This window comes from Phalangium opilio, unplaced genomic scaffold, assembly GCF_054372755.1.
Source record: "Phalangium opilio isolate 3A_F unplaced genomic scaffold, DU_Popi_V2 ptg000105l_1, whole genome shotgun sequence".
Lineage (NCBI taxonomy): Eukaryota > Metazoa > Arthropoda > Arachnida > Opiliones > Phalangiidae > Phalangium > Phalangium opilio.
This window is the reverse complement of record NW_028324207.1, coordinates 11165692-11182253: the sequence shown is the minus strand read 5'-3', so window position 1 is coordinate 11182253 and position 16562 is coordinate 11165692. Positions and strand designations below refer to the sequence as shown.

Sequence of the window (16562 nt, the reverse complement as noted above, 5' to 3'; positions counted from 1 at the left end):
TAAATTACATAAACAGAGTACAATAATTAGCCTATTGTAAAATTTGCATAATTAAGGAGTTAAAATACACCGTTGGCTACCGGGGGAAAATCGAAAAGACTTCAAACAAAATTCTATTATTGACATTTTACATTGCATACGAACTAAACTTAAAATCATATCCAATAATAATACTCCTTGGTAAAGAGAGTATTAACAATGGGAGTCGAAATAGATATTTTTTCTGATTTTGAAAGTTAATTTCTAAGCTTCCGGTGTGCGCACACATCTTTCTCTGCCCTCTTATTAATTAAAATGTAATAAAACGGATATTAGATAGCAAATATAACCAAATAAATTCAAAAGAAAAGCGAGAACTCCCAAAAACCAAAATACCTCACTGAAACTACTAGCTTCAACTCCCGTTCTTATATACCCTCCTTGGTGGCAGATGACCCTGCAAATGGGCCAATGGAAAACGTCTGCGACCTAATTTCACTTGATAGCCATTTCATTGGCTGCTACCAAGCGTCTGCTTCACCTAGAGTCCTAGATAAGCTCACAAGCACACGCTACTACACAGGTGGCAGATTATCAGTCTATGAGTGACGTAATCGAAACGAAATTTAGTGTTTTAAATCGAATTAAACTTAATTATGGGTAAAAATAAACCGCAGAGAACGAAAGGGAACACGAAGGTACGTTAAATTTAAACCAAAATTAAGCCTAAATGGAAATTGATCAAGTTTTAATGGATTATTTAGCCTTCGAGTAGCGGCAGAACAGCGGAACTCCTTTCGTCAACGGGGGTCAACACTTTCCTCGGGTTCGGGACGCTTCCGGTGGATTTACCAGGATTTTCGGCGCCTCTAGCCGCCAATAAAGACGCCCTAGAAGAAAGAACTGATATTTCAGTCGACAGCGACTTTAGATTGGTCTTGAGGAAAGTCAGCAAAAGAGATACAGTCACAAAAGTCAAAGCCCTGCAAGAATTCGGCGCCCTGTGCCGCGAGAAAGACGATGACGTCGTCAAAAGAGTCCTTCCTTATTGGCCCAGAATCTACAGCAAGCTGGCCATTGTAAATTAGTTCATTTTAATACAAGTTTAAGCATGGTCCACTCGATCACCCAAGCTGCTCGCGCTATAGAGCAACTGGCGTCGTGTTGCGCGTGATCGAGTGGGCTATGGTTTAATAGTTCAATTTAATAGCGAGTTTAAGCATAGCCCACTCGATCACGCAGCAGCTTAAGCCCACTCTATCACGCAAGCTGCTCGCGCTGTAGCCAACTCGATCACGCAGCAGCTTGCGTCGTGTTGCGCGTAATCGAGTTGGCTATGGTTTAATAGTTCAATTTAAAAGCGAGTTTAAGCATAGCCCACTCGATCACGCAAGCTACTCGCGCTATAGAGCTGCTCGCGTCGTGTTGCGCGTGATCGAGTGGGCTATGGTCTAAAAGTTTAATTTAATAGTGAGTTTAAGCATAGCCCACTCGATCACGCACAACACGAGTCAAGCTGCTGTTTGATCGAGTTGGCTGTGGTTTAATTGTTCGTTCTAATAGCTGGTTTAAGTATAGCCCACTCGATCACGCAAGCTACTCGCGCTATAGAGCAGCTTGCGTCGTGTAGCGCGTGATCGAGTTAGCCTTGGTTTAACAGTTCAATTTAATAGCCGACTCGATCACGCAGCAGCTGCTTGAGTCGTGTTGCGCGTGATCGAGTTGGCTATGGTTTAATTATAATGTTAATTTTAATTAGGATCAGGATAGGAAGGTGCGGGAAGCGGTTCATTTGGCGCACAAGAGTTTGGTGTCGAAAGTGAAGAAGAACTTGGCCCCTTACCTGAAGAACCTGATGGGGGTGTGGTTGGTGGGCATGAACGACCCTTACGCCCCTTCCGCCTGCGCAGCCAATCAGGCCTTCCAGATCGCCTTCCCCTCCACCGCCAAACAGGGAGAGGCCCTCGAGTTTTGTCAAGACGACGTATTTAATTATATAGAGGACTCCATGTTCGTGCAAACCATAGACACCATCAGCGATCCCAAGTAAATTTATTCCCCATGCGTGTGACTGCCAAGGCTTAACGCCGAATCATATTCAAGTGACAAGTCCGGGTCAAAATGACGCGTCGTCTGCTTCAAAGCCAGAAAAATGTTGAAACGAGTCGATTTTGAAGCAGACGCCAAGGCTTAACGCGAGATCATTTTTAACTGACAAGCCCAGGTCAAAATGACGCGTCGTCTGCTTCAGAGTCGGAATAATATTAAAACTTGTTGATTCTGAAGCAGACGACGCGTCATTTTGACCTGGGCTTGTCAGTTAAAAATGATCTCGCGTTAAGCCTCGGTACATATATCGGGAATACAGTAGCTAGTCCACCTTATTCTCGATGCGTGTGACACCCAAGGCTTAGCACGAGATCAGTTTAAACTTTAAAGTAAAAAGTCCGGGTCAAAATGACGCGTCGTCTGCTTCAATAATATTGAAACGTGTCGACTCTGAAACGGACGACGCGTTACGGTTATTTCGAGCTGGATTTGATCTCGCGTTAAGCCTCGGTACATATATCGGGAATACGACAGTTAGTCCAACTTATTCCCGATGCGTGTGACTGCCAAGGCTTAATGCGAGATCATTTTTGAGTGTAGACTACATCCTGGTCAAAATGACGCGTCGTCTGCTTCAGAGACGACAAAAATATTCAAGGCAAACGTTTCTACTCTGAAGCGGACGACACGTCATTTTGACCCGGATATTTCACTCAAAAAATTATCTGACGTTAAGCCTTGGCACACGCATCGGGAATATGGCGGACTAAGGTAAACGCCCCAGTAACCACCAAACTTGTTTAGAGTTTATAGTCGCGACGAGCGTGAGAGCCAATACTCGCGTCTGGTGGCGTCCTGTTTGAACGGATTGCGCCTGTTTCTGCACATGGCCAACAAACCAATTAAGTCAACGACAGCAGACGTCTTTAGGAAACTCCTGAGCAATGCCAAATATTGGAAATACGCCAACCACAAAGACCCCGAAGTACGCAATAAAACAATAGAGCTATCTCTCTTAGTTGTGACGTCAGCGCCTAGAGCTGAAACGTCAAAGGCTTAGCTTTGGCCATGTTTGGTACCGCTTTGGATGGTTCTATGCCTTGGCAATTAGCCTGGGTGACGTCACACTAAAGCTTCTTTCTGAGCTATCTCTTAGTTGTGACGTCAGTGCCTTGGTAAAACGTCAAAGGCTTAGCATTGGCCATCTTTGGTACTACTTTGGATGGTTCAATGCCTTGGCAATTAGCCTGGGTGACGTCACACTAAGGCATCTTTCTGAGATAGCTCTATTCCCTCAAAATGGCGGAGTTGAATCTAAATGCGAATTAATTTAAATGTGTCAGATCAAACGTGGTTGGTATTCGGCGGCTCAAGCTCTTTGCGAGTTCGTGCTCACGTTAATCGAAGAACACGCGGCCAAATTGTGCCCCTTGACCCTGGGATGTTTGGACGAAGAAAATCCTTTGGTGGTGGCCACCATTTGGGAGACCTCCCTCAGGATTATGCTCACCTTACAGGTAAGGCGCAAGGGGATGAGCTTGCTGCAATTGTGGGAGAACTAAGTCGTCTGCTGGGGGTGGGTGGGTCACGTGGTATGACCTGTCGTCCGCTGGGGGTGGGTGGGTCACGTGGTATCACCTGTCGTCCGCTGGGGGTGGGTGGGTCACGTGGTATCTAACACCTGTAATCCGCTCTGGGGTTGGTCTCGTGATATCTAGCGCCTGTCGTCTGCTGTGGGGTGGGTCACGTGATATCAGACTACATATTTCTCCCATACAATGATATTTCAAGATAATATGGAACTTGTATGCTTCCTGGAGTCCCCGCCCACTTCTTGTAGTATTATGACATGATGTCCTGACTTTGGCCACTCCTGTTTATTTATTTTCAGGATTACAGTCAATACGTCAATGTCGGGAGCGTCATTTTACCTAAACTTTTTGCCGTCTTAAAGGAAGGCGGGAAAGGCAATGCTGCCAGCCTCTTCCCCAATCTCCTCCCCTTTCTCAGCAAATTCCCCGATTCCGCCATTGAACCAAAAATACAATTCTATCAAGATTTCTTCGGAAGTTTACGAGAAGCGTAAGAAAACCAATTCACAATATTATTCTCGGTAATCGTCCCAAGGCTTAACGCATTATTCGCGTCGACTGCTTCACTGTAGAAAATATTGAAGCAGAGGACGTCGCAGAATCACTTGGAGTGACAGATTTATTAGCTAAAGATTATGTCGCGTTAAGCCTTGGCAATCCACGATATTATTCCCGATAATTGTGGCCAGGCTTAACTCCCTACTACTAAATAAAGCGTCGTCTGCTTCACTGTAGAAAGTATTGAAGCTTAGGACGCAGAATAATTATGAGCCACTGATTTGTCAGTTAAAAATGATGTCCTGTTAAGCCTTGGCACACGCATTAGCGATTCACGTTCTTATTCCCGATAATTGTGCCAAGGCTTAACGCCCTATTTCTAAATGACTCGTCGACTGCTTCACTGTAGAAAATTAAATTTGAAGCGGACGACGCGGAATCATGAATCAAAAATGATCTCCCGCGTTAAGCCTTGGCACGCGGGCATTGGGAATAATTCTGTTAACATAATTTCTAGGTTGAAATTAGAGATGGTCAGGTTGAGTCCCAGTGAAGTGAACGCCATCGTCAAAGCCTATTTGGAATGTATCAGATTTTGCTTAAACGTCCAGTCACAATCTACAGCAGACGACGTTACGCGATCATGTCGAACCCACTTAATAACCAACGAAGTAAGTAATTATGCCCTTCTAATGTTAATTGCAATATAGAGTAGTCCATTTAGACGAGTTGTAAATGGAATACGCTGTAACCATTAATCATTACAATATCGGCAATAGCCCGTCTGATCTCTGGAGGTTAGATTTGGGTGGGGCTTAGTTAAAAACAGCATCCGTCATCAGTCACGCGGTGAAAGTTTCTTTCCCACCTTTGAACTTCACTGCTGGCTAAGAGTAGATTGTTGTTAATGAACAATTAAACGTTAACGAGGTTAATTTCAAAATAAATGCTCAAGAGCACATCGTCTGCTAAAGTTATAAGTCTTGAATGCGAGTATTTAACAAGTTAAAAAGCTACTACAACCTTTTTCGAGTATTTCAATATACTGAGTGGAGTACTTGGCTTGATACTCGAACAGAGTGTCGAGTTGAATGATCAGAGTATCAAGTCGAGTACTCGAACTTAACGAGTACTCGGCTTGATAATCAAACAGAGTACTCGAACTTAACGAGTACTCGGCTTGATAATCGAACAGAGTATCTAGTCGAGTACTCGGCTCTATTCTCGAACAGTGTGTGGAGTCGAGTACTCGGTGTGATGATCAAACAAAGTATCGAGTTGAGTACTCAGCTTGATACTCGAACTTAAAGAGTACTCGCACACAACTGGTCCTAGGCTTATAATGCAACACCCCCAAATCACCTCGACAGTTATAAAGTCCTTAACATCGGCGTATTGATTTTATTCATGACGCAATTTGGTCTATTTAAGTTGGTTCCTCTCGTATTGGACGTAATTTGCGACCAAAGTCACGTGAACGAATCTTACTATTCCTCGTTATTCGATCATTTGGGCTCTTTCTTGCGTTACCTCGAGGAGCAAACTCGTTCTCCTTCGACGCGAGACGAGTACGACAACAAATACTCGGTCGCGAACGAGGCCCTGACTCTTTACTTTGATTGGATAACCCCCATTTTGTCCCAACGTCTCCAAGACCAAAACGGTCTCGACCTTTTGTGTCTCCGTTTATCAAAATACTTCCATCATTTGCATTACGGCCTGAAAGATCATAACGTTGCCGGTAAAAAGGGCGTTCGATTTCAATCAGCCAATCAGGAACGAGATAAGACTAAAGGGGGCGTGGTTAATCAAAAAAGGCGGAGTTTAAAAGACGGCCCCTTAGCCCGACATACCGAGGCCTTTTGTCAAAAAGTGGCGGTTCAACTTAACGAAAATAGTTCGTCTTTGCCTTTGTTGAAACTTTACACTCAAATTGTGCGGTCTATTCCGTCTGGGACATTGTTCCTGTCCCTGTCCCTCCTCAAGGACAGTGGTAAAGTTTATGGGCTCGAAACGGGACAGGACAAAGTTTCTGGGCTCGAAACGGGACAGGACAAAGTTTCTGGGCTCGAAACTGGACAGGACAAGGTTTCGGTTCTCGAAACGGGACAGGACAAAGTTTCTGGGCTCGAAACTGGACAGGACAAGGTTTCGGTTCTCGAAACGGGACAGGACAAAGTTTCTGTTCCGGAAACGGGACAGGACAAAGTTTCTGTTCCGGAAACGGGACAGGACAAAGTTTCGGTCCGCGAAACGGAACAGGACAAGGTTTCTGTCCACGAAACGGGACAGGACAAAGTTTCGGTTCTCGAAACGGGACAGGACAAAGTTTCTGGGGTCAAAACGGGACAGGACAAGGTTTCGGTCCACGAAACGGGACAGGACAAGGTTTCGGTCCACGAAACGGGACAGGACAAAGTTTCTGTTCTGGAAACGGGACAGGACTTGGTTTCTGTTCCGGAAACGGGACAGGACAAAGTTTCGGTCCGCGAAACGGGACAGGACAAAGTTTCTGGCCTTGAAACGGGAGTGCAGGACAAGGTTTGTGTTCCGGAAACGGGACAGAGTGCTGTGACTTTTGTTAAGGAGCTATTATGGCCCATGATGAAGTTGAATTGCGGCTCCAGTGCGGAAGATGCTGAACGTTTGAAATGCGTCGTGTCCATGATGTCCGCCGCGCTGTCTTGCACTTCTGTGGAAGTTGCAGTTGAAACGTTGAACAGTTTATGCCAAGTAAGTGTTTTGTACGAAAAGGGTCTGTAATGAAGGCAGCGGCGGGTGGGTGGCTAAAAATTGGTTAGAAATACGTCACAGGCCCTACGTGACGCCAAGATCTAAAGACTCCTACGTATTCAGTGGGACTGGACACTTGTAGTCCTTGTTTTTCGCGATGTTGTATGCCCTGAAATTCCCTGAAGTCACGAAGTGGTGTAGTTTTTGAAGTGAAACGAACTAAGCTTCTTTGAACCACGTCACGTCTTTCCTTAGTCACGTGGTACCTCTGATGTATTACCCACGCTTGACAATACCTTTAAAGGGCTCCACCCAAAGTCACGTGGGGCCTCTGACGTATTACCCACCCTTGACGATGTCTTTAAAGGGTGTCACCAAAGGCCTTGCCAAAGCTCTGTGCCTACACTCACAAAGGAGCGGACACACTTTTACTTGTTTGCCAATCCGCAATTATTGCATGCCGATTTTCATTTGGTTAATTGCAGGAAGGCGATACGTTAGTCCTTTGCCGACTAATCCGCGAAGCGTCTGAACTGAGGAACTCCGATACGCGTTTGTCCAGTTGGTTAAGGGGTCAGTACGTCGGTCAAGCCATGGTCCGTCTAGCCGAGCAATTATCCAACGAGTTGCTTCGGGACGCCTCTCCTCAAGATGGCGGCGCTGGTGGGGAGAACGACGTGGCTTGGACCCTCTTGAAGATATGTTTGGCCACCGACCGGCAATTTGACCCGTTCATCGCCCCCGAATACGTCAACAAAATCCTGGCTTTGTTCACTTCGTCTCTGTCCGCCATCAAACCGAATCAGATCGAGAAAGGGACTGAAGAGCAAGAAGGGGGCGGGGAAATCAGTCAGGGGAAGATTGTGGCGCTCGTCTGCGATTTGGCCAAGAATCTCTTTGGTCATTGCCAAGGATGTTGCTATTTGCCCTCCGCCCAAGACCTCCTCCTCAGCCTCTTTCGACTCAGCTGCACAATCAGCGCTCAACATCTACACGCAGGTATGATTAGGTTAGGTTTCGTTAAAGGGACTCTAAAGATTGAAGGCAGTGGAATAGAAATATCTTAGTTGTGACGTTAGTGCAGGGTCGGATTAAAGGGGGGAACTGAGGGGGCACTGACCCCCGGGAGCAAGGCTTGTTGGGGGCGCATTGAGTTCCCCATCCAACTCTGGTTCTATCGGAGATACGGGGATGTCCTTTGATTATGTAATAGTCCTATTTGTCCCCCATCCATCCATACTTAGGACGTAGGGCTACGACAAACATAGGCCGAGTAATTAAGTAAAATGTTCGTAAACATAACCTCTTCCATAGGATTAACATTACACTACACTTTGGAGGCTCATAACTCTGGTTCTACTAGAGATGTGGGGATGTCCTTTGAGTATGTTATAGTCCAATTTGCCGCCCATCCAATCATACTAAAAACTTAGGGCTACGACAAACAGGGGCCGAGGAATTAAGGAAAATGTTCGTGAACATATGGGGATGTCCTTTGATCATGTTTTAGTCAGGGCCGGATTAAAGGGGGGGGGCGAGGGGGTACTGGCCCCGGGTTGAAGGCTTGTTGGGGGCGCATTGAGTTAAACTATTCCCCCTTGGCAACATTTGCTGTTCCTTTGACAGTGGGTGGCGGCCATGTTTGGTACCTCTTTGGTTCTATTAAACACTACGCCGTATATTGGGAAGTAGATCCAAAAATGGCCGGGATAGTAAGTAGCGTTTAATTTGATGTAATCTCTGGCTAGATTCGGTTTCTTGCATTCTGGAAGAGACTTGGGTTCTGGGAACGAAAAAGTTGGTCGAATTGCGACCAATGGGAAGCGAGGATTTCCTACAAGAGGCCCTACTAACGCTCAAACAGACGCTCCTCAATAAGAAGTGGAAATATAACGAGTATAATCAACTTCCCTTGTCACCTTATTCCCGACGCGTGGGCCAAGGCTTAACGCCAGATCATTTTAAACTGGCAAATCGGCATCGAAATGACGCGTCGTCTGCTTATTCAGAATCGAAAATATTAATTGAAACGTCTCTACTACGAAGCAGACGACGCAGTCAGATCTCGCGTTAAGCCTTGGCACACGCATCGGGAATTAGTTATATTGAAAATTTGGCCATTTACAGAATAAGCGAGATTGAAAAGCTATCGGGGAAAGTGGAGTTGTTGTTGAAAGCGTACGCGTCGGGGTTGAGAGAGGGTGCTGCTGATGATGACGTAGAAGATACGTGGCTCTCGGATTTCTCGCGAATAATTCCCACGGCCTTGGAGGTCATCTTGCCCACTCCCGAAATGTGGAGCCACGCCGAAGACGAATACTTGTCGCGGGTAAGACTGAATGCATGCCGCTTTTTGACATTATTACGGCTTAGGATACGAGTCAAGAATGGGGAAAGTAATTAAATTAAGTCAAATAATGAAATAAATTAAGTTAAATATTCAGATGATGACGTAGTAACATTTTGAATAGTCCCCAAAATTGAGGGAGCCTCATGCCAATGCCTTCGCATTCACAGGCTCCTATAATTTTATATAGGTGTTTTTTAAAATCCTATAATTTTATATAGGTGTTCTATAAAATCCTATACATTTTCACGGTGTTCTTTAAAATCCTATATATTTTCACGGTGTTCTATAAAATCCTATATATTTTCACGGTGTTCTTTAAAATCCTATATATTTTCACGGTGTTCTTTAAAATCCTATATATTTTCACGGTGTTCTTTAAAATCCTATACATTTTCACGGTGTTCTATAAAATCCTATACATTTTCACGGTGTCCTATAAAATCCTATCAATTTCAAGGTGTCGTATAAAATCCTATACATTTTCACGGTGTTCCATAAAATCCTGTAAAATTCAAGGTGTTCTATAAAATCCTATAATTTACAAGGCGTTCTACAAAATCCTATAAAATTCAAGCTGTTCTATAAAATCCTATAAAATTCAAGCTGTTCTATAAAATCCTATAAAATTCAAGCTGTTCTATAAAATCCTATAAAATTCAAGCTGTTTTACAAAATCCTGCAATTTTTGTAAGGTGTTCTACAAAGTCCTTTGATTTTCGCGCAGAATGTCCTATAAAATTGCACATCCCTTTAAACTGATAAAGTAGTAGATTGATAGCTTATAATTAATTAGCGTTAATTACCACCAGATTGAGACGCCATTTTGTGATTTTTCCCATAAAATCTTATTTTTTCGAATTTATTTTTCAATAATTTTCCAGCTCCAACTGTCCCGAACTCTTTGCGTGTCGTCCATCTTGGATTTGCCTCTGATTGAAATCAGTTCCACGTCATTGGAGTCGGATTTGCCCTCCTTTTGGTCTTTGGTTCATTTCACCTCCAGAATCCTCCAATCAATGTATTCTCTCAATCAGCAGCAGCAGCCGGACGCCCCTGAGGATTCTGACGCTACAGTTGATGACGTCAGCGTTGACTTGAGTTTGAAGAAAAACGAAGCGGTTGGCGTCTTGAGGCGCCATATCCCGAGTTTGGCCAAGGGCGTGGCCTTCGCAAGCAAAGTTCACGTCGACCCGCGAGTCCCCAAGGAACACGACATCAGACGCGTCTTTCGCGAAATACCACGAACTTTGACCCTTTGCGTCAAGAATCTGGATTCAACTGAAATTATACCAATCATGGAGGACACTCTACAAAGGTTAGTGCTGCTTATTAATTTTTTTTCCATAATTTTTGGCCTATTTTAAAAATTTTCAGATGATTTTTGGTCTATATTAAATTTGGTCTATCGGAGAATTTTTAAAAAAGGTCAAAAATTGTCGGAGAATTTTTAAAATAGGTCAAAAATTGTCGGAGAATTTTTAAAATAGGCCAAAACTTATCGGAGAATTTTTAAAATAGGCCAAAACTTATCGGAGAATTTTTAAAATAGGCCAAAAATTTTCGGGGCATTTTTAAAATAGACGAAAAATTGTCGGGGAATTTTTAAAATAGGCCATAAATTGTCGGGGGATTTTTAAAACTAGGTCAAAAAGTATCGGGAAATTTTAAAAATAGGTCAAACATAATTTATGGCCTATTTTAATAGCTTACCGATAATTTTTGGCCTATTTTAAAAATTTCCAGGTAATTTTTGGTCTATATTAAATTTGGTCCAATATAGCTCTGGGAAATTTTAGAATTTTATGAAAGACGTTGAATTTTTTAAAATAGGCCAAAAATTGTAGGGAAATATTTAAAATAGGCCAAAAATTGTCGGGGATTTTTTAAAATAGGTCAAAAATTGTCGGGGATTTTTTAAAATAGGCCAAAAATTGTAGGGAAATATTTAAAATAGGCCAAAAATTGTCGGGGATTTTTTAAAATAGGCCAAACAAAATGTGAAAAATTATTGGGAAATTTTTAAAAATAGGCCAAACAAAATGTGAAAAATTATTGGGAAATTTTTAAAAATAGGCCAAATATTATCGGGAAATTGTTAAAATAGGCCAAAATGTTTTTGTTTTTTTTGAAAAAGGGCCAACGATGGTTCGTATTGTGACGCTGAAATCCTGTCAGTCTTGTACGGTTACTTCTTGGAAATTGACGGCCCCGACAGAGTCCGAGCCTGGATTGCGGAATCCATTAAAGTCGAGCAAATATTGGGGGGAGTGATCAAGGACAAGGGGACCAACGTCCCCCACGTCATCTATTGCCTGATGCCGCACTTTGACCCGCCCACCGTCGTCACACTCGTCAAAATGGTCACCGACATGTTGCTCAGTGATCAACAAGTCTCCGGAGGTAAGAAAAGACAACCCCCCCTGCTAAAAAATTACGCTTAATTAAATATTATTTAATTCCAAAATTAAATATTAATTAAATGTGAAATATAAATATTATTTTAATTACATTTCATTTTAATTTAATTGCAGTTAATTATTATTTAATTGCACTTAATTTTAATTTAATTGCAGTAAATTTTAATTTAATTGCACTTAATTTTAATTTAATTGCAGTTAATTTTAATTTAATTACACTTTATTTTAATTTAATTTCTCTTAATTATTATTTAACGACACTTAATTTTAATTTAATTGCAGTTAATTTTAATTTAATTGCTCTTAATTATTATTTAACGACACTTAATTTTAATTTAATTGCACTTAATTATTATTTAATTACATTTAATTAGACTTAATTATTAATTAAATGTATATAATTAGACAATGATTGCTGGATTTTGGGAACGATAGCGGTTTGTATCAACTCGGACAACGAGCAGATTTTTAACAACGCTGATATTCAAGATTGCACCAAAAACGTGCTCAATTATTTCGTCGAACTTTGGAAAATGGATCCCAATATTCTCAACCCCAATTGGTAAGACCCGCCTGCTTACATTGCTCCGAAGACCGCTGGGGTTTATTTGAAACAGATTTCAAAGCGTCTATAGTGTAAAGGTGGCGTTATAGTTGCTTATGCTCAAAATTCGGTAATGCGTGCTCGAAATTCGGTAACTTGAGCTCGAAATGCGGTAACATATGCTCGAAATGCGGTATCTTGAGCTCGAAAATCGGTATCTTGAGCTCGAAATACGGTAACTTGAGCTCTAAAATGGGTAACCTTTGCTCAAAAATGGGTAACCTTTGCTCAAAAATGGGTAACCTTTGCTCAAAAATGGGTAATCTTTGCTCAAAAATGGGTAATCTTTGCTCAAAAACGCGGTAACTTATGCTCCAAATCCGGTAACTAGTGCTTAAAAATTGGTAACTTACGCTCAAAAATTCGGTAACTAGTGCTTAAGAATCGGTAACTTACGCTCAAAAATCCGGTAACTAGTGCTTAAGAATCAGTAACTTACGCTCAAAAATCCGGTAACTAGTGCTTAAAGGGCTCCTTCGGACCCTTAGACACATGGCCCCGCGGATTTCCGAACCCCCCCTACCTAGCCAGAGAGAGGGAGAGTACTGAGGAAGATCGTCTATGAAGAGGGGATGGAAATCCGCGGGGCCATGTGTCTAAGGGTCCGAAGGAGCCCTTTAAGAATCGGTAACTTATGCTCGAAATTCGGTAACTTATGCTAAAAATTAATTAAAATTAATCTCAGATCGGTTTGAGGACCTGACTAAACTGCAATCTCTGTTCAATATGATTTCAGGTCATCGAAATACGGCGGTAGTCTTCAAAAAACGACCTTCGTCTCTCAACTTTGCTCAATATTCATCGCGGTGGTCAAAAAATACCCGTTAACTTTAGAGCAAGACTCTTGGGACGCCATTTTGTGCACTCTGGTCGGCTGGATGCAACGGAGCCACGAATTGCACGCCGAATTCTTATTGGTCGAAACGGAAACGAGCGTCATCCCGGCCATCCTGACCTTCAAACTCCTGCACGCAGTTGAAAGCGTTCTTACTCGACATCGAACCGGGATCCAGGGAGGTGAACTGAACCAAGTGTTACCCAATTTGTTAACGGAATGGCGTGAACTGTATTTGGAGAATATCTACGCTCAAATCATCCCTTTGTTCGTTAAGTTGGGTGAAGCCGCGAAGTCCTTGACCAAGGGTCATTTGGTGCTGGAGAAATTGTTGAATGACGTCACTCGATCCCTTATCGATTTGGACCCCGATTTGATCTTGAAAAGTTCCAAGGAAATCTTACCCAAATATTTGACCCAAAATGAGACGGATTTGGCCAAAAGCTTAGAGTTCCTTTTGGGGAAATTGCACCCGATGTTGATTTCGGGTCTACGACCTTTGACCTTGGGTTCGCATTCCTTGTTGTTCAGGTAAATATACATGTCGACGTGTTGCTTACAGTTGTAATAATGTTGAGTCCGTAACTCTATTGGGGGATACTGGAGACTTCGAAAACACGTGTAGCTTTGATTGGATAAAGCTCGGCTAAACCTCCTTATTCCCGATGCGTGTGCCAAGGCTTAACGGATGATTTTACTGTACAAAACATCGTTTATCTATTGGGGGAAACTTTGAAAACACGTACACGAAACTTTGATTGGATAAAGCTCGGCTAAACCTTCTTATTCCCGATGCGTGTGCCAAGGCTTAACGGGTGTTATTATCGTACGAATCAAAATGACGCGTCGTCTGCTTCGCAGTAGAAACTTTTCGCGTTAAGCTTTCGCGCACGCGGGGATTTTAAAGGGACTGTGAAGCAGGCATCGGCGGGTGGGTAAAAATTATTTGAATTACGTTAGAAGCACCACGTGACCGAGTAGAGGCGTCACGTGGTTCAAAGCAGCTTAGTTCGTTTTATTTCGAAATTAAACTACCGCTTCCGGTGGGAATTGACGCTGGAATCTGCTGAAAAACAAGGACTAGGTGTTAACTAGTCCCACTCTATGCAGAGAAGTCTTTCTATTTTGTTGTCACGTGGTACCAGCTTGTGACGTATTTCAAATAATATTTTACCGGCCGCCAATGGCATCTACACGGTCCCTTTAATGAATAAAAATTTCGTCCGAATCCTGGAACAGTTTGATGAGCAAAATACCGGAAACGAACATTGGCGAAGATAACTCTGAAGACGAAGAGAAATCTCGGTTAGTTGGTCGGCAATATCTTGAAATGAAATCTATACTTTCATTGACACAATTGTTAATGTTGCGCGCGCAGCTTGCCTCCAAAATCTTTGGTATCGACTCTCGAAACGACCAGCCAGATTGTCGAGACCCTAATGTCGAACTTCAGCGTGGGTGATTGTTGCTTGGTCCAACCTTACACGGATTCGTTCACCTTCACCTACGTTTACACTCTGAGTTGGATGCAACTCTTGAAACTGTTCAGTTCATCCAGTTCGGAAGTCCGATCCGAGTACGCCATCTTCCTGCAGAAATCCAAACTCTTGGAGGAACTCCTTCCCAACTTGTTCAAATTGATGCCCAACAACCCCGTTTTGGTTCACGACAACCTGAAGGGTAGTCAAGTCAAGACCATGTTCACGGAACCTTTTCAAATGGAGGTGGAAGTCGAAGCCGATTTCACGCACTTGCAAAAAGCCGCCTGTCACGTGTACTTGACCACCTTGAGACAGTTACCGGCTTTGGTCCGACAATGGTGGCATAATCAGGACAAGTGTTCCTCCGATTTCGTTAACAGGTATTTTAAGGTGGCATATTCTGGGGGAGGGGGCGTGGTCGCCATTGACAACTGCCCATTGACTGGTGTCTTCCAGGTTCACGAGCAACTACGTCAGCGGATACATTTGCCAACAGGAAATCAAAGCGGTCCAGGAGACAGAGACAAAGTTCTCCAATATGGTGGTCAAGGCTCGTCCGATGGCCAGGGAAGTTGTGGCCAAGTACACCATGGAAGACATCACCTTCGAGCTGGTCATCAAACTGCCCGCCAATCACCCGCTGGGACCCGTCACCATCGAAACTGGACAGAGAATTGGCGTCAGTTCCACTCAGTGGAGGAATTGGATGCTGCAACTCACCACCTTTCTGACCTATCAGGTAAGCTAGCTCGGTTAAGCCTTTGCTGCGGAATCCTCTCAAACGCGTTATGTAGGGGGCGGGGCCTATATCATTGACAGTGTTGGTACGGACCTTCACGACCTATCAGGTGAGCTAGTTTTTCACATCTCGGTTAAGCTGCGGGGATACATTAAGCCTTTGCTGCGGAATTCTCTTACTCGCGTTATGTGGGGGCGGGGCCAATACAGGGATCGTATGGAAACTGGACAAGTCAGGGATTTGGAAAATGAGCGGAGAAACTAAGCCAGGGATTTCAAGTTTCTTCTAAAAACCTCAGGGATATGTCAGGGATGGTGGTAATTCTTACTGGTTGTCATTTGTGGCGCGTAGAATGGTTCTATTTTGGACGGATTGTCCCTTTGGAAACGCAACGTTGACAAGCGTTTTGAGGGCATCGAAGAATGCATGATTTGCTTCTACGTCTTGCACGGCGCCACTTGCCAATTGCCCAAACTGACTTGCAGGACTTGCAAGAAAAGGTTCCATTCCGCTTGTCTCGTAAGTTCCTTATACTCTTACTCTAAGTGGCAATTGGGACCCCAAACTCCGATCTAACAACGCGTCATCTCTGTTCTCCTTTTTTCCAGTTCAAGTGGTTCAATACGAGTCAGAACTCGAGTTGTCCTTTGTGCCGAAACTTGTTTTAAAAATTAAATTTGCGAGAAAATATATTAAAAATAAATTTGTATTAAAATGTAAAGAAAACAAGTTGAAATTATAATAAATAAAATATTAAAGTTGCGATAATTTTGGTTTGTTTGTTTAATTAGTGATGGAAAATTCCTCTAAGTCCTACGCTAAAAATTTTTAAACCCTAACTCTCTTCGATAACACGTATTAACTGAGGTTTTTTTTCGGATATCTTGGCGGGTATCCAAATTTGGGTTATTAGGCTTAGTCGGTACGTGGATGTCGGGTAATAACAGTCGGGTATTAAAAGTTAGGGGGAATAGTTATTGGGGTGGGTAACCAAAACGTTTTCGGGTATTAGGGTACTAATTTGGCTATTTGGCTTAGATAAATAGATACTTGCTTCAAAAGTTCCCTTCAGTACACTATTTTGGGCAAAATTGAACAATAGCCCCTGCTCGTGTTTTTTTTTGTTTTTGTTTTTTTCCGATGTAGTTTGATGTGAGAAAAAATATGGTGGCAAAATGTTTCGGCGCAAATAAAGGGAAGTTTAAAAAAAATTGATTTTTAGAGTCGGAGTTTCAAAAATACGAACCTAACCAAACCAAACCTAACCTAATCTAACCTAGACAAC

At 42.9% G+C, this 16562-nt stretch overlaps 1 protein-coding gene across 1 annotated transcript; it reads left to right on the top strand.

Annotated features, from left to right (window-relative positions):
- Positions 1 to 520: 520 nt before the first annotated feature.
- Ltn1 (E3 ubiquitin-protein ligase listerin) lies at positions 521 to 16045 on the top strand. Its single transcript, XM_089851660.1, has 20 exons — positions 521 to 677; positions 744 to 1058; positions 1739 to 2025; positions 2833 to 3013; positions 3372 to 3545; positions 3920 to 4110; positions 4636 to 4789; positions 5550 to 6851; positions 7337 to 7850; positions 8600 to 8747; positions 8979 to 9180; positions 10083 to 10516; positions 11336 to 11601; positions 12024 to 12180; positions 12959 to 13588; positions 14297 to 14362; positions 14436 to 14918; positions 14995 to 15277; positions 15629 to 15796; positions 15886 to 16045. The coding sequence occupies exons 1-20, from the start codon at positions 636 to 638 to the stop codon at positions 15943 to 15945; spliced, it is 6057 nt and encodes a 2018-aa protein (XP_089707786.1). The 5' UTR covers positions 521 to 635; the 3' UTR covers positions 15946 to 16045.
- Positions 16046 to 16562: the final 517 nt, after the last annotated feature.